This window comes from Mytilus californianus, unplaced genomic scaffold (assembly GCF_021869535.1).
Source record: "Mytilus californianus isolate M0D057914Y unplaced genomic scaffold, xbMytCali1.0.p SCAF_7, whole genome shotgun sequence".
Taxonomy (NCBI): Eukaryota; Metazoa; Mollusca; class Bivalvia; order Mytilida; family Mytilidae; genus Mytilus; species Mytilus californianus.
In genome coordinates this window covers 31,704,099-31,729,621 of record NW_026262723.1, presented here as the reverse complement: position 1 = coordinate 31,729,621, position 25,523 = coordinate 31,704,099, and the positions used below count along the sequence as shown (strand labels likewise).

The 25,523-nt window shown below is 30.9% G+C and overlaps 2 protein-coding genes across 7 annotated transcripts in view; both read left to right on the top strand.

Annotated features, from left to right (window-relative positions):
* The window catches only part of LOC127709174 (uncharacterized), a 243,365-nt gene that overhangs the window by 159,497 nt on the left and 58,345 nt on the right, over window positions 1-25,523 (top strand). Inside the window, exons 1-2 of one of the 6 annotated variants that reach the window (XM_052214534.1) lie at window positions 6,640-6,680; window positions 7,332-7,467. The exons of 1 other annotated variant lie outside the window; for it this stretch is intronic. Coding sequence is in view for 2 of the 5 variants with exons in the window: in XM_052214531.1 (XP_052070491.1) it covers window positions 10,182-10,206 (25 nt within the window). In the remaining 3 variants the exon portion in view is untranslated. 4 more of the 6 variants (XM_052214536.1, XM_052214537.1, XM_052214533.1 and 1 more) reach the window with 4 other exon arrangements.
* On the top strand, window positions 17,870-22,638 carry LOC127709177 (integumentary mucin A.1-like). The gene is made up of 4 exons (XM_052214544.1): window positions 17,870-17,947; window positions 20,281-20,364; window positions 21,628-21,648; window positions 22,182-22,638. The coding sequence occupies exons 1-4, from the start codon at window positions 17,944-17,946 to the stop codon at window positions 22,412-22,414; spliced, it is 342 nt and encodes a 113-aa protein (XP_052070504.1). The 5' UTR covers window positions 17,870-17,943; the 3' UTR covers window positions 22,415-22,638.

Genomic DNA, 25,523 nt, shown 5'->3' with positions numbered 1-25,523 from the left:
TCATAGTTTTCTTTTGTGTATACGAACTCTGACAATAATTTTCAGAATTGTATCTCATGAAATAAAAGTTTCCCATTAGGTTTCTATGTATCAAACAGATATAGTACGTGTGGCTGATTTGACTTCCACAGGGGATTATATTGAGCTTATAAACAAGTCCATATAGATAACTTACACACACAAGGTACATGTACAAGCTAAGTTATGGTAGGTTCACTATAGAACAGGGGTCCCATACACACACTTACCTGTGCTCAAAACATTATACAAAGTTGGATGCTCTTGGTCAAATCTGTTATGCAATCAAGCTAAAAAACATTTACTTTGAAAAGTTTGATTTAAAGGGAAATGAATTCTGCACAGTACCAAAAACAAATGAGAAGTTAATTCATTGTACAAAATATGTTATGACTATATATTTTCAGATTCTGCAGGCACTTCCTAAAATTTTGAAAGAAAAGAATGCCTTGAAAAAGGTTGTCAGAAAACGTTTTAATCATGCATTTTGTAAGTTTTGTATATTTTTGTCAAGTTAGCTTTCCATTAACAATGAAACTTCTCCCAATCAAAATGATTTTTTATCACTATTTTATGTTACTTTCCTTAAATGATGATACATCAATTGAATATAGCTAGTGTTTAAGGCTGCAATTAAATTTATTATTGACATTTTCAGGTACTCAATCTTGTACAGAAAACATAATAAAACACATAGAATATGTTACAAATCTGACAGCTAGAGAAATTTAGGTTAATATTTCGTCTAAGGAAAATCAACTAAAAACGTATTGTGGACATTTTATAAAGATAAGAAGATCATGAAGATGTGGTATGATTGCAATTGAGACAACTCTCCATCCAAGACCAAATGTCGTTGATGTAAGCAATTAAAGGTTATACCGCAAAGTAAGCTATAAAGGTTATACCGCAAAGTAAGCTATAAAGGTTATACCGCAAAGTAAGCTATAAAGGTTATACCGCAAAGTAAGCTATAAAGGTTATACCGCAAAGTAAGCTATAAAGGTTATACCGCAAAGTAAGCTATAAAGGGCACTCAAAGGACTAGTGTTAAATAATTCTAACAAGAAAACCAACAGCCAAATTTATATACAAAACAATTAACGAAAAACAAAACAAATATGAAATACAGTAACAAGTGACATCCACTGAAAATTACAAGCTCCTGACTAGGGACAGGTGCATTGTTAACACATGTTTAAGATACCAATTACTGGTAGTGACAAATGTAAATAGTTAAATGTTATTACCAGTTCTACCCATATCATTTGTTATATAGCAATATTAATAAAAAATGTTATTTTATCATTTATTTTTTTAAATTTATAAAAACATATTGTGTTAATGAAATAATGTTTTCAGTTATTACATGTAAAGATCCAAAAAAATTTGAGCAGGTTCCATATCTCGATATACATGATATACAAAATGGAAACCTTTCTGTAATTGCTAGTGGAATGCCAGAAGACATAGCTTTCAAGGATCCCAGCACTCAGTAAAGGTCAACTTGTCAACATTGCTGATGTTGTTGACCAGATAGAAATAAGGTACTTTAAAAGTTAATTGGACATATACATGTAGGTTATAAATCATCTTGTTTCCAGGCTAAGAAATGTCTTTATATGTTTATTTATATAAGACTTTAAAGTATAATGGTCTATGCTAAAGTGCAATGGTCTTAAAATTTAAAAGTAATCATATCATAATGTCATGACATTACTGTGACTTTGCATAACAATATCTTCACTGAAAAAATAATAACCCAATAGTGATTATATGTGATCATTTTGGGGATGCTTTATACAAGATGTACATGAAATTCTTCATGATGAACATTATATTAATAGAGGAAAGTGTATAATGTACATGAATGTGTAAACAACGGAATTCATTTCCTCTCTAAATACAATTTATCATCATACATGTCATACTGCTATGAGCATGTGTAACATGTAAAATTTGTTTGATTGATGCATGTCTTTTAAAGTTTGAATTATAAGGAAGCTACCATTTGGTTTTTATGGGGGGGCTAGGATGAAATTTGAAAAAAATAGGCAGGACAGGAGTTTTGAGTAAAAAAAAAGGCAGGATGAGACCCTTGCAAAAAAAGAAGTCAGGATGACAATTTAGGTAAAAAAAAGTCAAGATAAACTTTAAAAAAATAGCAGGACCGAATAGAATGAAAAAGAAAAAGGAAGGACAGAGATTACAAGTAAAAAAAAATGCAGGACAAAATTTTTCATCCCAATTAATATTCTGTCCTTGAGTGAGACATAAGATGGATGGATCTAGAATTTTTTTTTAGAATATTTAATACAACAAAATGAATAACAAGATTATAATAATAAAAATCAAAGATGGCCTCTCGCAGCCATGTTGTTCATCCAAATGGAACCAATGGTAAATAGTTTGTAGAGGTCCTTCCATACATTAGTTCTACCATGTTACATTCCGCCCAGTAGTTTCACTTTAAAGTAATCACCTATTCACACTTAAGTTATTAAATGCAGTTAAATCGTAAATACCTGTCCAGCTTCTTTAACATCTCACTGTAACATGACATAAAACTATCAACAGAGAAGACTGGTCTAGAAAAAAACTGTCAACATGTCGTGGTTGAGTCTTATGCCTGTTTTTCTGACAAGCTAAAAATCAGTATCAAACGACATGATTTTAGTAGATGACTGAAATAAAAATGAATAAATATATAGAGCAAATAAGCTGGGCAGAGCTGGATACATACATAGCATTTTGACAAGGGAAGCATTGGACAAATTTATATTATAATTAAGTTTGGATACAATAATTCGCTTGACATACTGATTTTGAAAAATAATTTGTTGTACCTAATAAAATCCTGGATTATTACTATTATGGTTGTATGTAAAGCAAAATATTGAACCCAAGACAATATTTCATGACTTTGTATCATGAAATTTCGTCCCCATCTATGAAATAATGTCCATATACAGACAATATTTCATAGATGAATTTCATGAAATTTTGTCTTATCAAAGGGATGTTATATCAACATTTAAAATTTTTGATAATGATATTATAAAACCTGTATAATTTTTTTTAATTAATGCAGTAATCATGGTAATTTATGGTTATGCACATAATTTGCATGCAAAATATTTTTATAAATGGAGAAAAACTTACATTGTCATGGCAGAAGATTTTTGAGGGAGGACATAATTAGATTAATAAATATTTTCATGAACAGCATTTCACAGTGAAATATTGTCAATTGGACAATATTTCATAGTGAAATATTATCCAGAAGCTGGTGACAAAATTTCATGGACAAAGACACTATTTCATCATGAAATATTGTCCTGGAAATTATTTTATATTGAAATAATTAATTACAATGACACTCTTTCCCATCGACAATGAGGGATCTAAAACAATCAAAGATTTTTCACATCGTAAGTCGAGACTGGTGATTGTCAATTCAATATTTGGACAGCAAATGGAAGAAAGTTTGTCAAATACGTCGTACAAGAGATTCAAGCGTCAATAAATATCCAAATAAAAAATTGACAAGGCCCTTCAATAACAATGTCTGTATACCTCTTTTATGCATATACACTATTTAATTTACTGTCAATTGCAATCTCTTAGTGTTCAATTTCTTTATCCTAACACGTGTCAGCCACTGAAACCTTCTATGGCATAATGGCTACCGTTGGACCTACGTCATTTTATATATATTGCTTTTCTACCTCCAACAGAAAAGAATTATATCCGTTATCACTGCTTCTAGTGACAATTGTTAAACCCGTGCAGACCAATGGGCCGCCGTTGTGACTACTAGCAGCAGACTGATATTTTTGACAATTTACTACTACTAACAAGAAGTAAGATGAAAACGGGTGCTTACTTTTAGTTAAGACAATGGGCGGGCTTTTGACAAATTCTTTTCATCGTTTGTTTATTTTTTGCATGTTTTGATGGCAATTTCAGTTTCAAATTCTTGCATTTTCCCGTAGAATGCTTATATTCTTACTTTGTCATTCAATGACGTCATTTACAAAGTCTGACCTCGGGTAACTCATTTATAAAAATCATACGATGTGGGAGTATGCAATGATTGGTACAGCTCAAATAAATCATGAAGGTGCCGATCAGCTGACTTATAAAAATGTTCATATTTTACCAGACGTTAAGCAGCCATCAATTAATCAACCATATTTTACCACAGGTGTATACTCAAAGCCTTTTAAAAACGACATGTTAGATTACTTCATTGATACAAAAAAATTTGATTTTCCACCCAATACATTAATTAGATATGTTCTGCATAATCGAAAAACAATGATGAAGGCCGGAAAGGTGGGATTGCCGCTTAAGAATGAAGGTTTTTTTTTTTTTTTTTTTTTTTTTTTTTTACAAAGAGCTATATTTGGTACACTAACTGGTTACTTGACCCTCAATCAGTTGATGCAAGATTTTCTGTCTATTCAAGGCATTGCATTTAAAGACCAAGACATGACAGCATACGCAAACTATCATGATGAATTTAAAAAGACATCTTGAAAATCATTGATTATCGTAATGGTGATGAAGGTTTGCAAATCTTAGACTTTAAAGTTGTGCTTCCAATAAATAAATGGCCTTAAACATGTTAAACACAAAAATCGGCTGACTTCTATTATGCACGCATTGTTATAATTTCAGAACCATTGCCGAAAAATACTTTTCTCGATTTCAACATTGTTTTGTTGTCGAGCCTGCGACTTCTGTAGCAGAAAGCTCGACATAGGGATAGTGATCCGGAGGCTGCATTTACTAACTACTTAAAAGCTTAATATTTCAGAAGGTAGAAGACCTGGATGCTTCATACCTTGTATATTGATGCCTTATGTTATGAAGTTTTCGTCTGTCATATGTCCTTTGTCCTTGACCTCATTTTCATGGTTCAGTGACTACTTGAAAAAAAAGTTAAGATTTTTTGTAATGTTAATTTCTCTCTTATTATGAGTAATAGGAAAACTATATTTGGTATGTGCCTACCTTGCAAGATCCTTATGCTTGTCAGACAGTTTTCACTTGACCTTGACCTCATTTCATGAATCAGTGAACAAGGTTAAGTTTTAGTGGTCAAGTCCATATCTCAGATACTATAAGCAATAGGTCTACTGTATTTGGTGTATGGAATGATTGTAAGGTGTACATGTCCAACTGGCAGGTGTCATCTGTCTTTGAACTCATTTTCTTGTTCAGTGGTTAAAGTTAAGTTTTTGTGTTTTGGTCTGTTTTTCTAATACTGTATGCATTAGGTCAACTATATTTGGTGTATGGAAATATTTTAAGATGCACATGTCAGTCTGGCATGTTTTATTTGACCTTGACCTCATTTCTAAAGGTTCATTGCTCAATGTTAAGTTTTTGTGTTTTGGTCTGTTATTCTTTAACTTTAAGCAATAGGTCATCTTTATTTGGTGTATGGAATGATTGTAAGGTGTATATGCTGTCTGGCAGGTATCATATGACCGTGACCTCATTTTCATGGTTCATTGGTCATATTAAGTTTTCCTGGTTATGTTTGTTTCTTCATTACTATATGCATTAGGTCAACTATATTTGATCCGTGGAATTATTGTAATGTGTACATGTCTGTATCTGGGTTTATCTGACATTGACCTCATTTTCATGGTCCATTGGTCAATATTAAGTTTTCAAGGTTTGGTCTGTTTCTTGTATAATATAAGTAATAGATCAAGTATATTCAGTGAATGGAATGATTGTAAAGTGTACATGTTTTTTCTGGCTTGGTTTATCTGACTTTGCTCTCATATTCTTGGATCATGTTAAATTTATGAGATACATGTAGTAAAACTCCATATTTAGGACAACCGTAAATTGGGAAATTTTGGCGTCGGGATATTTTGACGCTTTTCTCTTAAAAGGCATGCGTTTTATTTTGGTGTGTGTTATTTTGGTGCTTTGTCCAATTGAAGTGTTTAATTTTGGCACAATAGTGGTGAGCGAGCTCATTCATATTTGCCTTTATTTATTCGTTTATTGACAAAATGTCAACTAGGAACACATCAAAGTTAACTGAATGAAGGAATCGGATACGGATGTAATTGTAAATAAAATCTAAAACATTAAAATCACTTTTTAAATAGATTATTTATTAATTACAAATATCATATGAATTTAATCATTATCTCTGCAGTACATGTTTAACTATTGACGGTCAAGGATTTAAATTTCAATCCTTATGCCTCTGGCAGTACATGTTAATATATTGAAGATGCAAACGGTAGACAATACTTGGTCATGTTTTATGAAGATTAAATTAAAGCCCAATGCTTCACATTTTATAATGAAGTGTTAACAAGGTTAACAAAACGAATGCATAACATAGGTAATGATCATTTCTCTTACAAGCTTAGAATATTGTAAAGTGCTCAAGGCTGAAGGCTCAAATGCTCTCTTAATTGGGTGTATTTAAGAATTAATTTCATTGTCAGTGCAATGTTTATAATTAATGCATGGCATCCTTTTTAGGCATTTCATTTATGAATTAGTTTTAGTGATGTAAGGACTTTCTTATCATTTGGGAAATATTTAAAAAAGAAAATGCGTTATACATATTAGCTGACACAACAGAACAAAGAAAATGTAGGAATTGTATATGTTTCCTTATTGTGAGTATGAATGTAAATCATGGAATATTTTAGTGAGGAATTATCCTTTTTTAATTTACAGTTTAAATCAATTTGAGTTCCAACTAAGTTTTATCTAACAGCCAATATTTTGGTCCGGCTTTTTACATCAAATACTATTTCATTATGTCAGGGAAATGTTCAAATAAAATGCCTTTAAAAGTTTTTTTATATGTGCAAGACTTCAGTTAAATTCCTGTTTTTTTTTATTTGATCGGAATATTGGAAATAATTATTCTTCCAAACCTCTGATCCAGTGATCTAAGTTTTAGAAAGCTAAAGATTAAGGAATTGTTTTCATTTTAAAGCTTTTTTTCTTCTTTTTTTGCAAATGCTTTGGTATTGTTTACTTATTTGATAATTTGAAGTTATTAATATTTTCATTATAACATTCACGGTATCAATTTTACAGCACAGTAAACTTCAACTTATTTTGAGTTTTTTGTTTGTTTCACAATTCAACTTTTAGTCAGTTTCAATCACTGTGTGATAAATCTTTTCAATCGAATAAATGTGTTTCGGGACAGTTGTAACTCATTTATAGACACTCTTTGTTTTGAACTGTATATAGACCCACATACTAGGATAATTCCTTACTAAGAACATGATTTACATTCATTCTTCACAATTAAGAGGCATCAAATTCTACAATTTCATTGTTCGAGAGCACTTTGCTAAATTCTAATGGATGGAATGAAATAGCACTAACATAGTTTTGTGAGGACAAAAGGATAAATTGTTCAAAGATTGAGTTTTTCTCCTGCTTCAGGTAAAATTTGATACTTACATACCTTAAATTTCTTGATTTTAAAAAGCACACAATATTATATAAATCAGCTGTTTGAAATTTGTATATTTTTTGATAATTATAAAACTCACTCTATAAATATTTGAATTACAATCACTCAACATCAGATGCTTACTTTTTATTGATGAATGTACATGGATTGTGTTTGTTTTTTTTTTTTGAAAAAAATCCTTTGCTTTATATATCAGCAGTCTGACATTGTTTTCTTGAAAGAAAAAAAATAATTGACTCGAATTTCTGCTATCAAAATTGAATAAAAGATTATTTTACTGACATCTTTGCCCCATTTCATTTTTTGTTTGTTATATATATTTACCATGATTAGAATATAGCAAAGTGCTCTCGACCAATGAAAGTGTACAATTTGGTGTTCCTTAATTGTGAAGAATGAATGTAAATCATGTTCTTAGTAAGGGATTATCCTTTTGTTTAGGCCTATTTACAGTTCAAAACAAAGAATTTCTATAAAATGAATTACAGCTACCTGGAGCACATTTATAAGGTTTATTGATTGAAAGTTAAACTTTGAAACAAACAAAAATGATCAAAATAAGTTTGAAGTTTACTTGTGCAGTACAGTTTATACCGTTTGTGTTATTATGTGAATATTTAGAACTTTCAAATTACAAAAAAAAAGATAATATCAAGAAGAAAAACAAAAACAAATACAAAAACTTTTAAAAATTAAAATTAGATATAACCTAAATCTTTACCTACATGTATTGCGCTTATCAAAACTCAGGTTACTGTATTCGCAGTTAGTAAGAATAGTCATTTCCGAAATACCGGTACATACTTTTGAATTTCCTATAAAAAGCAATTTCTTTCAACATTTAAAATTTAGTTAATTAAGTAGTATTTAATGCAAGGAGCTGGAATAAAATTGGCTGTAGAATACAATTTAGTTGTAACTCTGATTTTGAATTTATTAAATTGAACTGTAAATAAACAAAAAGTTAATTTCTCACTAAAATATTACATAATTTACACTCATACTCACAATTAGGAAACTTATACAATTTCATTGTAACGTTGTGTCATCTAATGTCTAAAACAATTTATTGAAATTTCCCAAATCAAAAGTAAGCCCTAACATAACTAAGACCAATACATAAATGAAATGCCTAAAAGGGAAGTCATCCATTAATTATAAACATTGCACTGACAATGAAACAAATTCTTGAATAAAAGCAATCAAGAGATCATTTGAGCCTTGAGCACTTTACAATATTTTAAGTTTGTAAGAGAATGATAATCCCTTTCATCATGATAAGTACTCGCTAACGCTCGTACTTAATCATGAAGAAAGGGATTATCATTCTCTTACTTAGAACATACTCATCCCTTCTCGTCCAATGAAAAGTCAGTTTTTTCTCTTCTAATTTTCATAGTACATGGCTTTCCATGCACTATAAAATGCTATACATGAATGGCTTTTCATTGTAGATTAATTATGAAAGTGAACTCTTAACTACTACACTAACGAAGTGTACAATCCCCTGAGGCATTTTCCCTGGGAAAATAGCCTACTGATAAAGGACGAAAGAGAAAAGAATTTAAAAAAAAAGTATTTTGAATTTTGCAATTGTTTATACATATATATAATAAACAAAAAATGAAATGTAGGTAAAATAATATTTATTCAATTTTTAAACCTGACATTCATTCGAAAAAAACAATGTCATACTGTTGATATATAAAGCAAAGGATTTTTTTTCGAAATCAACACAATACATGTACATTTATCAATAAAAAGTAAGCATCTGATGCTGAATGGTCGTCATTCAAATACTTATACAGTGAGTTTTATAATTATAAAAAAAAATACCAATTTCAAAAAGCGGATTTATATAACATTGTGTGTTTTTTTTAAATCAAGATATTGAAGATATATAAGTATTAAATTTTACCTGAAGCAGAAGAAAAACTCAAATGTTTGAACAATTTATCCTTTTAGTCCTCACAAACTATGTCAGTGCTATTTCATTCCATCCATTGAAATGATCATTACCTATGTTATACATTCACTTCATTATAAAAAGTGAATTCTAATTTAGGTTTGAATATTACAATGGGAAAGGATAATTTTGTAAGGTCACTCGAAAGTGTGAATATGTTCTAAATTGGTCAGACAATACTTGGTCATGTTTTATGAAGATTTAAAACCCTCGGCTACGCCTTGGGCTTTAAATCTTCATAAAACATTACCAAGTATTGTCCAACCTATAAATATACTAAATATTTGCAAAATTCAAAATGTTTTTTTATAATTCTAATCTCTTTCATCTTTAATCAGTAGGCTATTTTCCCAAGGAAAATGCCTCAGGGGATTGTACACTTCATTAGTGTAGTTATTAAGAGTTCACTTTCATAATTAATCTCCAATGAAAAGTCATTCATGTAAAGTATTTTATAGTGCATGGAAAGCCATGTACTATGAAAATCAGAAGGAAAAAACTGACTTTTCATTGGACGAGAAGGGGTGAGTATGTTCTAATTATAGGTTAGACAATACTTGGTCATGTTTTATGAAGATTTAAAGCCCTCGGCTTTTTTCATTTTTTTTTGGGGGGGGGGGGAGACAAATTTTTTGGGGGGATTTTTTTTTCCTCAAAAAATTTTATATTTTTAAATAAATTATTTCTGATTTATATACAAAAGCAACAAATACTGATATGGCAGGAGATGCACACCAAACAGGTTGAGTAAAATATTATATATAACAGATTAACTAAGTATTGTGCAACAGCACAGTATTGCGCAATAGCACAGTATTGTGCAATAGGAAGAAATCTTCAATTGAAAATAAATACAAATCGTTTAACCAATTTCAATGGGATTAATTTAAAGTCTTTAATTTTTGGGGGTTCTAACCTTGTATAACTATTTTGGATATTGAGCCCCATTTTTAAATTGGTCTACATTGAGGTCTAAATGGTCCAAAATTAAACTTTGTTTGATTTCATCAAAAACTGAATCATTGCGGCTCTATGATATGCTGAATCTTATTGTGCATTTAATTTTTTTATTTTGAGCCCTGTTTTCAAATTAGTCCATATTAAGGTTTGAAGGGTCCAAAATTAAACTTTGTTTGATTTCAACTAGAATTAAATTTTTGGTGTTTTTTTATATGCTGAATCTAACCATGTTGTTAGATTTTGGATATCAGACCATACTAGGTAAATTAAATGTTCCATTTCAAGTTTTTAAGATCTCTGACCACATTTATTTTGTGTCAGAAATCTATATTATGTCAAAAATTTGATCACAACCCAAATTCAGACAGTATCAAGCTTGAATATTGTGTCCAAACTTTCCCCAACTTTTCTATTCGAATAGTCCTGTAGTCTGTTACCTCATATGCAAAGCTTACTAATGAGTCCCATTGCATAAGATCACGTTTAAAAAATCAGTGTGAACGGGACAAAACTCACCAGGCCAAACAGACGCTAAATCTATTTTTTGCATTTTGGTATCATTACCACACGTATTACTTGATATTCTGAATTATTAAAAATGCTTTTTATTTCTTGCATTAAATACAAATTTCAAAAGTTTTGACCAAATTTTATATTGACTTTGATCATAAATTTAAGCATGATGAAATCAAATACCAAACAAAAAGCCTACTAATTAGTTTCATTGCCAATGATCACTTTTTAAACCATGTAAATTGAATGAAACACACAAGGCCAAACAGACGCTAAATTTATTCATTACAATTTTAGTATCATTATCAAAAATTTTCACTGAAATTCTGAAGCGTTAACACTTTTTCTTGCATTAAATTCATATTCCAAAGATTCAATAACATTTTATTTTTCTATTCCAATCCTTTAAAGTTTGGTCTTGGGAGTTTAAGTAAGACAAAATTAAATAAACAACGTATTTGTAGAAGCACATAAGTCATCGGAATTGTATTCCCTGAGAGTTGTCGCTCAGTATTAATGTTTTAGGATTTCCGGAAATTTCTGTAGTGCAATTTCAATGTAAAGCGGTGTCCAAATTCGCCCATCAGAAGACAAAACAGAATTTAATATTTTGGAGACAAAATTTTGTTCCCAAACTTGTTATTAAATAACTAAAAATATATTTACAATTGATGATTTCTTTTTTGAAATGTAAAGTTACAACAGGTTTGAAAAAAAACAACAAATTACGCAATTAAGATATATATTTATAGATAGCACATCATCTTTATTTACATTGTTTACTGAATTTATTTGATACAGACATACTGTTAGGAGCAAGCAATATGCACACAAAAATGTTGGTATATTTGATGTTCTTCATTTTTGAAATTTCTGCAGGTAAGACATTATTTTATATTTCTTCATGTCAAATGAACAGTTTGTTTGTGAAATATATGTACATAAAAAATAATCAATGTGTGATTTGTTTGATCTCAGTTCTTCATTGGTTAAAATTCAGTTATGATGTCGATTTATTATGATTTCCTCTGAATTTGCTATTGTGTCCATGCCCGATGACATCACATATCCAACTATTTGTTTTGGCAGATCATTGAACTTGCTGAAGAGTAAAAATAAAGTATGTCTACATATCGCAAATAAATCATTAGAAAAACAGATTCCACCGAGTATCCATATTGATTTTACCACTGCATCTCGTGTAATACGATTTTTTTCTCTCTCAACAGTAACATTACAATATTTAAAATGCTCGGCAAGCCTCGCGTTTTCAATACGAACATTTAACTGTCTTCGAGTGAAGAAATATCATATCACACTCCATATATATCAAATGTACCACATGCACTGATGTAATGTTACCGTTTCCTGAAAAGATGCTTAACATGACAAGTATAATATCCATCAAAAGGTTTATTGATAATCCAAGTAAGCGTATAAAATTAAAGGCGATAGATATAATACAAAAGTCATTTGACCGATCACAGCACTATCAGTTGAAAGGATGGGATGAATTATTCAATGTACTTTTGAATGAAATATTTAAGCCATTTGTTGAAAATTTATTTGAATGAAATTCAATGATGTCATGGATTTAGATCTAGATACAACACAAAAACAATTATTAGCATTGTCAGCTGTCAGTAATAAAAAAAGAAGTAGAACGGTTAATTGCAGCTTTCATAGAGTTTGAAAGAAGTTTTGATTCTATTTCGTGGGATGGGCTATGGATTAGGTGCTTATTGAAACATAAACATAGAATAATCCATAATGTCATTAATTAGTTGTATGAAAAATTAAAATAAAAAAAATGTGTATAAAATAAAATTGAGAATGGAAATGGGGAATATGTCAAAGAGACAACAACCCGACCAAAGAGCAGACACCAGCCGAAGGCCACCAATGGGTCTTCAATGCAGCGAGAAAATCCCGCACCCGGAGGTGGTCCTCAGTCTGCTATGGGCTATTTCAGTTTTAACATAGATGTCTGACAAGGCTATATTTATGTCCGCTTGTGCTCTTATTTATACTTTCAATAACTAAGATTCAAACTCCCTCAGGCAAATTTGACCTTAGAAGAATTTGGCTATTATTTTAAGATTTTGTTTGGTCAAAACGCTTCTGCCATTCCTACGTATTTTTACATCTCTGGCTGTCAAATATGTAGGTTTGAGCCTTTTTAATGAAAGTCAATCTAAAACAAGCGCGTCGGGCACACGAACTATATAAAGAGCAATTTAAATGTACGATCATGCATTCGTTTCAACATGTACACATTTTGTTGTTGAGATGGCGTACATTCCTTATTCCTATCATGCTGATGTATTACAAACTCATTTGCAACGGCGAGATTAAACAACTATATTCGATATTTTATACTGAGGTCTAACAAAGTTTACATTTATCTGTCGTTAAACACAAAGTATATAGAAAGTCAAATATAGTATCCTCAATGCGATGTGCTAGCAAATTTCAGCCAGAGAATACAAATAAAAATAAAAGTAGATTGAAAGCTTTCCCCATGTTCATATATTCTATTTTTCTGAATTATAAACTTCATATTCCAGGTATGACTGAATTTCCCTGCAAATTTCCGTGTCCATGGCGCAATAAATCATTTCAGATATATAACTTCAAAAGAATATATGTAGCTAGATTCAGTTTTAGTGGTGATGGTCAAACAGCTATTTTAGTGGAGAATTCTGGCAGAGCGCAGCTGCAGTGTTATCAAATAACAGAGCGCTTTCTAATTGTCAGGTATATAAATAATTTATATTTTGTGTTCCTTGCCTTTGATGCTGTTATTAAATTTAAGTCATCTGGCCTCTGAAATTATAAAAAAAAACCGGTAAAATTTCTCAGTACTTTGACATTTGTGCTACTTCTAAGTTTTAATGTTACTATGCACATATAATTGAACTATAAATGCGTAAATCTAAGTCAATTGGACTGTATTGTCTAATATAATGAGAGTAGTTCAATTGGAAATCATACCTTATTTCCAATTTCTTATTGTTTAAACTAACGGTCCTTTAGATTAAATTTCTTTCTTGAATTGGGGTTATTTATTTGTCGTTTGGATTATTATCTTTTATATTTTAAGACAAAAATGTCAGTTGCCCTGTCACCATGACAGGAGAAACAAGTTCAAATTGAATATTTGACCTTAAAACATCCTTGGTATAGTTTTTAAAACAACGTTAGAAATAAAACGAATCCTTCCCTTAATATTTTTACCCAAATTGATGTCTTACACTTCTTGAAATTTTTAAATTGTTTTCGTGTAAGCCAAAGGCTCATATCTGAATTTTAATAGCAAAGATAAAACAATGAAACTATTTCGGCAGATGTGCATTATATATAAGACGTTTGATGTCCTAAACCAAATAGTTGTGACTTTATTTAAATTATGATGAATATTGATTAATTACAGAGCATAGTCATGTGAAGATCTGACAGTTTTTAATTGATGTATCAATCTTTTAAAAGACTAACTTCATTATCGAATATTTCTGTTGACAAAACGTAAAATAATATGCAACACAAAGTTGTACATTTTTGTATTTGAACTTTTTTTATTGATTGAATATAGGTATAGAAACAATTAAAAGATACACGGGGAATGCATATTCTTTAAACAAAATGGAAGACAAGAGAACCGGTCGATATCATTACCAAACGATACAAAATGAAAAAAACAAAAGTAGACAGTTCACGAAATATTTCGCAGAGTATGTCATAATTCTTGCAATTGTTTTTCTAGGTTAATAGAATTTATTGCCCCTAGGTGTACATGTATTTTCTAATGTCTTCTTCCTATAACGATATAACAAAAACAACCATGCTCGAAGGAGGAAACTATTATTCAAAATAAACCGAGTTGTATCTGTCTCTTAATACTCTCTGTTAGCTTTTGATGTTCTAAAACATATTTACTATATTTACATCTGAACTTTTCTTTTAAGGGATGAAAATGGTAAACAATTTATAATGGTAGTTTATTGTTCATCAATTAAAGATAAAAAAATGATGAATATTGATTGTTATTACTGTTTCTATCATTTCAAAAGTGATGAAAATAATAAAACAAATGTGTAATAAAATCAATTTTAGATGTTCATGTTATTGACATTTTGAACAAGAAAAAATAATGTTATTTACAATTTTTCAGGAAAAAGGATACTGACATAGTTCAATGTTACTCGATCTTTTATGATCTTGAAAGTCCTCTGAAGTTTCAATTTGAACAAGGAGGAGGTACGTTTTCATATGTTGTCATCTAAATATATTATAAGATTCTAAAACAACTTCAGATTACTTGTAACATTTGGTTTTTTTTTATACCAACACATGTTTTGATAATACTTTTTAAACGACCGCAAAATTTATTGCGTTCGTATTATCATAATTATGTTATGGCGATGTCTGCGTCGGCGTCCGAAGACATTTTGGTTCGCAGACAATAACTTAAGTATAAGTGTATAGATCTCTATGAAGTTTATGCACAAGCTTCCATACCACTATAGGAAGGTTGGGATTGATTTTGTGGGCTATTGCCGTAGCCATTTTGTAATTAGGGGCCAAAAATGGTCCAAAAAGAAGCATTTTTACTGTTTCATAGACAAAAAATTGGTTTGCAGACAATAACTTGAGTATAAATGTATTGATCTGTATTAAATTTTAGCACAAGATTCCATACCGCAATTGGACTGTTGGGATTAATTTTGCGGGTTGTTGTCGTAGCTGTTTTGTAATTAGGAGCCCAAAAAAGAGCAAAAAGAAGCATTTTATGGTTCACAGACAATATCTTGGGTATAAGTGTATGGATCTCTTTGATATTTTAGCACAAGGTTTCATACCACAGTAGGAAGGTTGGGATTGATTTTGGGGTTATTGTTGTGGCTGATTTTAAATTAGGGGCAAAAAAGTGACAAAATACAACCATTTATCTGGTTCGCAGACAATAACCTTAGTATAAGTGTATGAATCTCTATGAAATTTTAGCACAAGTTTCCATACCACAATAGAAAGGTGTTGATTGATTTTCGGGGTAATTGATATAGCTGTTTAGTAATAAGGGGCCAAAACAAGCAATTTTTCTTGTTTCAGGACAATAACTTGGTGTATAAGACTATGGATCTCAATGAAATTTTACCACAAGGTTCCATACCTCAAAAGGAAGGTTGGGATTGATTTGAGGGGTCATGGCCCAAACTGTTTAGGAATTAGAGGCCAAAAAAAGAGCAAAAAAAGCTAGGATTTTCTGGTTTCCGGACAATAACTTGTGTATAAGTCTATTAAATTGTACCACAAGGTTTTTATACCATAAAAGTAATGTTGAGATCGATTTTAGGGGTAATGACCCTAAAGGTTAAGAAAATGGTGCCAAAAACAATATTTTTGTAATCCTTTCTATAAATTGGTTATTTCTTGACCAATTTCCATGGGGTTTATTTCAAAGTTTTGAATTCTTGGAGTTCTTTAATATGCTGAATCTAACCAGGTATTTAAAATTTGGATTTTTGGGTCTGTCTTCAGAATTGGTCCGCATTAAGGTCCAAAGGGTCCAAAAGTAAACTAAAGCGGTTTTTTGAAATGCTGAATCTAAGCATGTATTCATTTTTTTTTTTAATTTTTGGCACAGTATTTAAGTTGGTCCAAATTTGGGTCCAAAATTAAATTTTGTTTGATTTTATCAAAAATTGAATTATTTGTGTTCTTTGATGTGCCCAAATTAACAGTATTTAAGATTTTTGATTTTGGGCCATTTTTTAAACTGGTCCACATTAAGGTCCAAATTAGACTTAGTTTGAAATTAACAAAAATTGAATTCTTGAGGTTATTTGATATGCTTAATCTAAGCATATAACTATATTTTTGATATTGGGCACAGTTTTCAAGATGGTCTGAATTGGGGTCTAGATTTAAACTTTGTTTGATTTCATCAAAAATTGAATACAATGTTTAAGGGGTTCTTTGATATACTGAATCTATCAGTGTATTTAGATTTTAGAATTTTGGTCCCGTTTTCTAATTTGTCCACATTAAGGTCCAAAGGGTCCAAAATTAAACTTTTTTTCTATTTCATCAAAAAATGAATTCTTGGGTTTCTTTGATTTGCTGATTCCAACCATGTATTTTGATTTCTGATATTGGACCATAATTGGTAAATGTCCAATTTCAAATCATTTAAGGGTATACGATACAGTTTTGATCCCACGGTGATTTTTTTTACAAAAACTTGCATACAAGCTATTTTTCACCCAGTCAATTCAAATATGTAATAAAATAATATACCTTCATGTGCTACTTTAAGAGATAAATGGAGTCATAATTTTAGACATTTACTCAAAATTTCGTTTTTTTGGACATTTTTATCCTTTGGATAGACATATCTAACTTTTTTGTTTCATAAGATAAACAAAAGCGGATTTTTGTAAAAACATTTGGAAAATCTTCTTTACATAAGTATGCTCAAAATTTGTTTAACAATTCTTTGGAAATAATTGATTTTTATCAAAGTTTCATGATTTTAGAAAAAAACGGCATTTTTTGCTGTATATTTATCTAATTTAAAAAAAAATCATCTATGACTTTTTCATAACAATTAGTACAAATAATCTTCATACGTAATCAAACCAAATGTCATTTTAAAAAAGAGCGGTCCATGAACTCGTTTAAACCAGTCTGAATGATAAAAATCAGTCGAAAAATGCATCTTTTCCCGATATGGCACAGTTTGACGTCGCGAAAATAACATTTTACGTTAGCAACGTCATTACCTCCCTTGTAACTTTATCGTATGCCCTTATGTACTTAGACCACATTCACTCTGTGTCAGAAACTATGATATCTCAAATATTTAATCATCCCTGTATTGCATAATTAATAGAAATTATAAATAGAGTCATAGTTAAAAATATATATAGCATCATATGATTATCTAATTTTAGAGAAGAAATTATGTATATAGTTTGAAATTTACTGTTCATTATTAGATTATAAAATGGGTAAGTAGAGCTGCAAATCTGTCAATTCATGCTGATAAAGGGACATATGATATATTAATTAACATACAGATGTTTGTTAATATTGATTATAACCACTCCAGGTCAGGAACAAGGAAGTTAACTGAAATTTTGTTTATTTTAACATTTTTATAACTAATAATGGATATTACATATTAAAATCTAAAAAAAAAATATTTGTCATCTTATAAAAACTACACAAAATTTGTATTACATATACACATTTGTAATTAACTTAATATTCACATTTGTTGAATGTGGATAAGTGTAGTGTATTGATCATTAATTCATTCATGCAGCAATTACCACCTATCATAAAAAAGAAACATGTGGTATTCATCAACTATCACACTTAATATTGGCGTGACAAATTTATTAGAACATTTTGTGTTTTCTAAGTGGTGTGGGTGATAAGCTAATGTTAAATCCATCATCATTTTGATGCAATTTCTGGAAAGATTTCACTGTAGGACTGTATCAATTAGGAAAGATATTTTGAAAAAAAAAATTTTTTCTCATTTTTTGGGGTAATTTTTCAGAGAACTTCGTGATAGGATTGTTTGTTATTATGTGTAAATTACTTTTCACAAAGCTATATTTATATATCACAACCCAAATTCCGAGTCGAATCTGTTCAAATTGGAGTCCAAAAATTGAATGTATGGGATTTTTTGATATGCTGATCTAACCTTATATTTAGATTTTGGTTTTTAGGGGCCCGTTATCAAATTGGTCCACATTGAGGTCCAAAGGGTCCAAAATTAAAGTTTGTTTGATTTCTTCAAAAATTAAATTTCTGAGGGTTATATGATATGCTGAATATAACCGTGTATTCAGATTTTGAATATTGGACCACAAAAGGTAAAAGTCCAATTTCAAATTTTTCAGTTCTTTGACCACAATTATTCTGTGTAGGAAACCTATAATGTGTCAAATATTTAATCACAACCCGAATTCAGAGCTGTATCAAGCTTGAATGTAGTGTTTATACTTACACCAACCGTCAGGGTTCGACCTCTGCGGTCGTATCAAGCTGCGCCCTGCGGAGCATTGTGTTGTGTTTTTCTGTCATATCAACAAAATACTAAAATGATAAACCGCAGTAGGGCATACATGACAATAAAATTAAGTAGGTTTTCTCTTTTTATATCAGTTGAATGTTGTCATTTGCTTGATATAAAAGTGAGGAGATGTGGAATCTTTGCCAATGAGCCAACTATCCAGTCTAAAAATGTTATTTCAAGCACCAGCAATTCATCGTACGACCTCCAACGATGCACAAATCACATATAGTATAAATGGTAAATTCAGCCATAAAAAGACCAGGCATGACAAAAATTTACATTACTCAAACGAGATAACCAACCATACCTTATTCGAGAACACTCAAACTTAACATGATTATTGCCAAGGATGTCTAGGTACATGAACACGTAAAGAGCTTTATGATCAAGAAAACCGCATCTGTTGCAGTAAAATGTGTACCGATCATATTATTATCAGTAGCAGAATGCAATGTAGAACCCGAACAGTAATACATAGCACTAATAAGCGATCACAAAAACAAAGCAAAATACATCTCATTTAATATTCCTTTATTCTGGTTCTTGCTAGAAAAAACAAAATAATAACCAGTATGCGTTAGATTGGAATTTGATAATTTCTCTTTTCACAAAACAGACATACATGTATACTTTACAGTGTTTTATGGTTAAACGTTATCCATTAACACCCGGAATTAAAACAGTAGGCTTGAATAACCCAATGGGAAGAATATAAGATAACATTTGTCGAAGGATGTTTAAGCAATTTTTGGTATAACATGTATAAAGCACAAAAATTACCATTTTCATGTACGAATTCATAAAATGATACTTTCAAGTGAGGACTAATGTCAACTGATTTTTTAAAAAAGATGTCCGGACGGGATACTTTACCTACGTATCTGACCTATATTACGCTTACATACATACCGTGTATTTGTAATGTTAAGAGATTTCATCTATTTAACCGTTGACAATCCAATTTGAACCAAGTTCATTCGCCAATTACAGATTCAGTTAACGTCAGATACATACTTGCGTTAAGTATTAGTGGTGAATAGGTTATGTTGCAAGTCCGAAAATTTCTATTTGGTGAATAATACTCATGAAGAACTGACAATACGAGATGCTAGGTATGGGAAAAACGAAAAAAAAACAATCAAAATATATGATTTTGTTGATTCGATGTGTATTTCGTGATTAACATTCTTCAAGGTCATTTACACAAATATAGTTTTAAAGAGTTTTTGCAAAGTATTGATACTCTTTCAGTTAGCCAAACCTTTAACAACCAGGCAGGAGAATTGACAGATATATGTGACATTTGTGTCCCAGGGAGAGTTTTGGAAGCTGTAGGTAAGAACAACCTTGTTAAATTTCTTCAAACATTCAATTAAATAAGATCTTACAGATGAAGTAAAGATAAACTTTACGGTTTTAAGTCATTTTGGTTTTTTTTTTTCGTTTTTAAACGCCTGTCAAAATTTTGACGGGACGTATTATGGTATACAAATGTCCGGCGTCCGTCTGTCTGTCTGTCTGTCTGTCTGTCCGTCTGTCCGGCGTCCACATGTCGCACCGTAACTTGAGAACGACTTATCCAAATTTCATGAAACTTTACATAGTTGTTTCTTATGATGGTCAAACGATCTGTATACTTTTTGGTGAAAACAAGATTAAAACTTTTTGAGTTACGGGACTTTGTAACTAAAACAGGGGGTGTTTTTTTCACATGTCGCGCCGTATCTCAAAAACGATTTATGATTATTGCTTAAAACTTTACACACTTTTGAGTTATATTAATCTAAAGATCTGTATACTTTTTGGTGATTCAAAATTTTATTTTAGAGTTATTGAGTTTTTTTGTAAAAAAAAAGGGGGGGGGAGTTTTCACATGTCGCGCCGTATCTCAAAAACGATTGATGACTATTGCTTAAAACTTTACACACTTCATAATTATATTAATCTAAAGATCTGTATACTTTTTAGTGATGATTCAAAAGTTTATTTTAGAGTTATTGATTTTTTGATTTTTTTGCAAAAAAAGGGGGGTTCACATGTCTCGCCGTATCTCAAAAACGATTTATGATTATTGCTTAAAACTTAACACACTTCTTAATTATATTAATCTAAAGATCTGTATACTTTTTGGTGATGATTCAAAATTTCATTTTAGAGTTATTGATTTTTTTATAAAAAAGGGGGTTTTTCACATGTCGCGCCGTATCTCAGAAACAATTTATTATTATTGCATAAAACCTCACACACAAGACGTCGGGCGTATCATGCGCTCATGGCGCAGCTGTTTATTTTTTTGTCTGTCATTTTTGGGTTTTTATGTTTTTTTTTAATGTCATTTGGATTTTTTTAAACATGTTATTGTAAGTTTTTGTTGTCCGTTTGATCTTTTTCGTCTCATTTTTTTGTCATAAACTGTTAACATGCATCTAGAAAGTATACAACTAGTCTAGAAAATAATTGTTTGTTTATCAATCAGAAAAGAGTACATACATATAAATAACCTTTAGTCTTAAGTTCAATGACGTCACAAAAAACTTAATAAAAAAAATTAGATGTAGTATTCAAGCCTTCTGATAATTCATCTGACTTCTTTTGCAGTATCAGGGTCATATCCAACATGTAAGTATATAAATCGTTTAATAAAAAAAAATGTTTATAAAAAGAGTTAATTATAATTTCGTTATGAAATAGAAAATGCTATATGTATTTTTTGTATGTGTTATTATATAATTATCATTATAAATATTATCATTATTCATGTAATAATTATGCTATCGTTATTGTTATTTTGCATTAAGCCACATCGAATGTCGTCAGGAAAAACTCTGGTGTGTTCGATCTCCTGTCGGGTCAATCCAAAGATTTGTAAATTGGTTATTGCTACCAATCCGATAAACACAAGGCGTTTCCGGGTAACAAGAATCCCATGTGTATGTATTGTACACATAATTTTCTTATTCATATATTAACAACTACATTGGTTTCCTGAAATGAGTGTACTTGTCACTGGATGTCAGCCATTAACCGATCAATACATCCATATAACTTTTTATTGAATAATGTCACTGTAGACTCTCGTATGATTAAACACACACATGATTTCAAATATAGCACTATTGCAGATTTTATATATCTTTCGAATATACTTTCAGCACCTCCCGTAAGTTCTCTTGCTTGCAATAGACCATCAACATGTACCTCTCCACCTGGTACTGCTTGTAATATGAATGATATCATTCCACAGGGCTGCCCAGTAACAACGACTGAAAGCCCGACTACCACAACCGAACAAACAACAACCAGAACTGAGGCAAGAACGACCACAGAACCAACGAAAACTACTAAGAGTCACTGTGGAAAGAAAAAACACAAACATACCAAATGAGCCATGTAACATTATAATATGCAGATAAATTGAGTCCAACGAACTTTCTTGTCAAATTTTCAAGGAATATGGCAATTGTTTTTCACTTGTTCCGTTGTTGATAGCGTTTGATTTTATCAGTTTTCATGGACATCCCTTTTTTGAATTTGACTTTGGGTTCGGTATTTTTGTTATACTTTTTTAATGATATGGTCATTTATTATTAATAGTGATCGTTATCTATAGGTTTGTCTATTTCTTTACCCAAAAAAGTATATGTTTACATATGATGCCGATGTCAGTGTACAAAACACGTGTTTTCTTCAATGCACGTGACGATATTGAATAATGATGGTTTATTATTCAAGATATATGTAGTTGTTTTTTGTAAACAAGACATAAGGATTGTTCAGTGTACATGGCAAATATATATTTTTTAATGCTCAAATGTGGTTTGCTATGTGTGTGTAGCAAAAGTGGTGTTTCAGTACACAAGACACGTGTGGATATTTTGTGCACTTGACAAGCGTATTGTGTTAAGTGTTATTTTTCCAGGACACCTGACAAGTATGGTTTGTTGAGTTCACGAAAAGTGTAGTTTTGTCAGTACACATCTCACGTATATTTATTTTAAGAGATTATGCGCTTGACAAAGGATGTATAGATGTATTTTCTCAAGTATCCACACTGGTCCGTATAATTTTATAATGCTATTTTATAGTAATTCTAAACTAGTAAGATTGTAACCATTACATGATGAAAATAAGAAAGTCCTTCTAAGATAGTATTCTAATTTAGGAATCGATTCTTTGTGATGAAAAGAGAATCTATTCCTAGATTTGAAAACTATCTTGAAAAGACTTTCATATTTTCGTCGTGTTATGGTTCTAATCTTACATGTTTCAAAAAGACGAAAAAGAGCTACATGAAATTATGCATGCCAGTCTGCATATTGGAGAAAATACATCTATACATCCTTTGTCAAGCGGATAGTCTCTCAAAATAATTATGCGTGAGATATATACAAAATTCCACTTTATTTTCAAATCAGTCTTTTTTTATTGTCTGCTACAGTTTCATCAAAACCAATGAACTGAACAAGCAATGCAAGACCATGAAGTTCGTATATTCACAGCCCCTCTGGCCATGCAATTACTGGCGATCTAAACGTAATTCAAATGATCATCTCCGGGAGATGATATCTCATGGTCCTAAATTTAGAAAGAGCCAACAAATCAATGGGAATCATAACTTAAAGATGAGAAAAGAATTGCGTTGTGGATTACATCAGCGCATGAGCAAAACGAGAAATGTTTGATTTAGACACTTTGTCAGAATGGGGAACACAATTAGGTATTTGATACAAAGTCAAATGTACGAGTTGACAAACTTTGTATATGTTCGAACGAAGTCAGACAAATAAGCTGTAAATGTCTAAACTCTCTTCACGATAGATGCATGTATCTGTCATTACGAGTGTCTTATCGAAGAAAAAGAAATAAATGAACACTTTGGTCATATCAAGTACAAAAACATAACTCCAGATAAGGATAATATCTTGGCAGATCTCAATTCTTTCATTGACTCATTGATTGCTCCATGTAGCAACAAATCTGAGGTCTTACCTTGTTTGTGTTGGATACCAACACTTCCCAAAACTCCGTGCAAACAACAGCTCATTACTGGCATGTTCTACAAAGCAATTGTCCTTTAGACTGACCAACATGTTATGCGCAATGAAACAGGGATAACAGAAATACTAAGATACTGTTTACTCTCGTATTGACATTAACCATGTGTGGATTATTGGGAACTGTAAAGAACTTCTGAACATTTCTTAAATCACTGTCCTCTGAAATATGTTTATCAAAATCTTGTAAAAATCAAGAAAAACAAAGAAAGTACATTTAATTGTACATATGTAATACGATATTCAAGAGCTTTGTGTTGCTACTCAGACTTTATGAAACGTCATTTGTGGTAGAGCAAAAAAAAATATTCAGTCCTGGATTTATCAAAGCACTTCTCATCCATTTACCAAAAAGGTACCAAGACATTAAAGATAAATATTCAATGTCAACTGCACACATATTAATGGATGGCCTTGCATTATAGATTCTGACGTCATGTATTACTGTCATAGTTGTCCCTAATATGTCTGTGTACTTTTATGTCCCTTTTGATCATATGACTCTTTGCGTGGCTCGGGAATTTGTTCATTAAGCTTCCGGGTTGTTGGGGTTGGGCGTTTACGATGCGGTTAGGTCCGGAGGTGCGCTCCAGACGCAAGAAAATAGTGTTATTTGAATAGTATCCTTCTATTCATATGTAGATTACCTTTTACTTGATCGGCAAAGTGTACATATGTCATTATGATTTTCTATAGTGAACTAAATTATCGGTATTTATACTATCAACTACAATAACGTTTTTGTTGGCGTTTTTCTTATAGATCTAATTGGTTTTTTTGTTTGTTTGTATATTTTGATATAGTTATGTTGCATATATACAATGTATGATTTACGTTTACACAAGTTTATCTGCTTAATCCAAATTATTGTCACCTTAAATTATTATATCTGTTTTGATTGCGCATACAATGTGTCAATATAAAAGGACTACATACAACTGTCGTACAACTGGAAGGTTGAGCTAGATATAAAACCAGGTTTAACACAACAATTTCTTTGGGATTTGCCGGTACCAAGTCTTGAATTTAATAAATGTTTCTATTCGCTCTCATGGTTGATTATAGTCAAGCGTTTGGTTTTGTCAGTTTATATGGATTTCCCCCTTTTTTAATTTACCTTGGGATTCGTGAGGTTGTTATTACATTTTTTGTTCAGTGCACACGATTTCCAAGGAACCTTTTATTTAAATAAGGATTGCATTTAGTGAAAAGTCATAACAGTTTACGGAATTGAAATGACCACCACTAACACGTAATAGACCTGAAACATCCATCGAGATTTTAAAACTCTACAAATATAATTAATTCCAATATTTGAATATAGTTTTGTACAAGTATGTATAGTACGTTCTATAATTATTGTAAGACAACCAGTTAAAATGACAAATATACTTTTTGTAGTTCACTTAAAAGATGCCGAGATGAACCGATTTTTGGCTG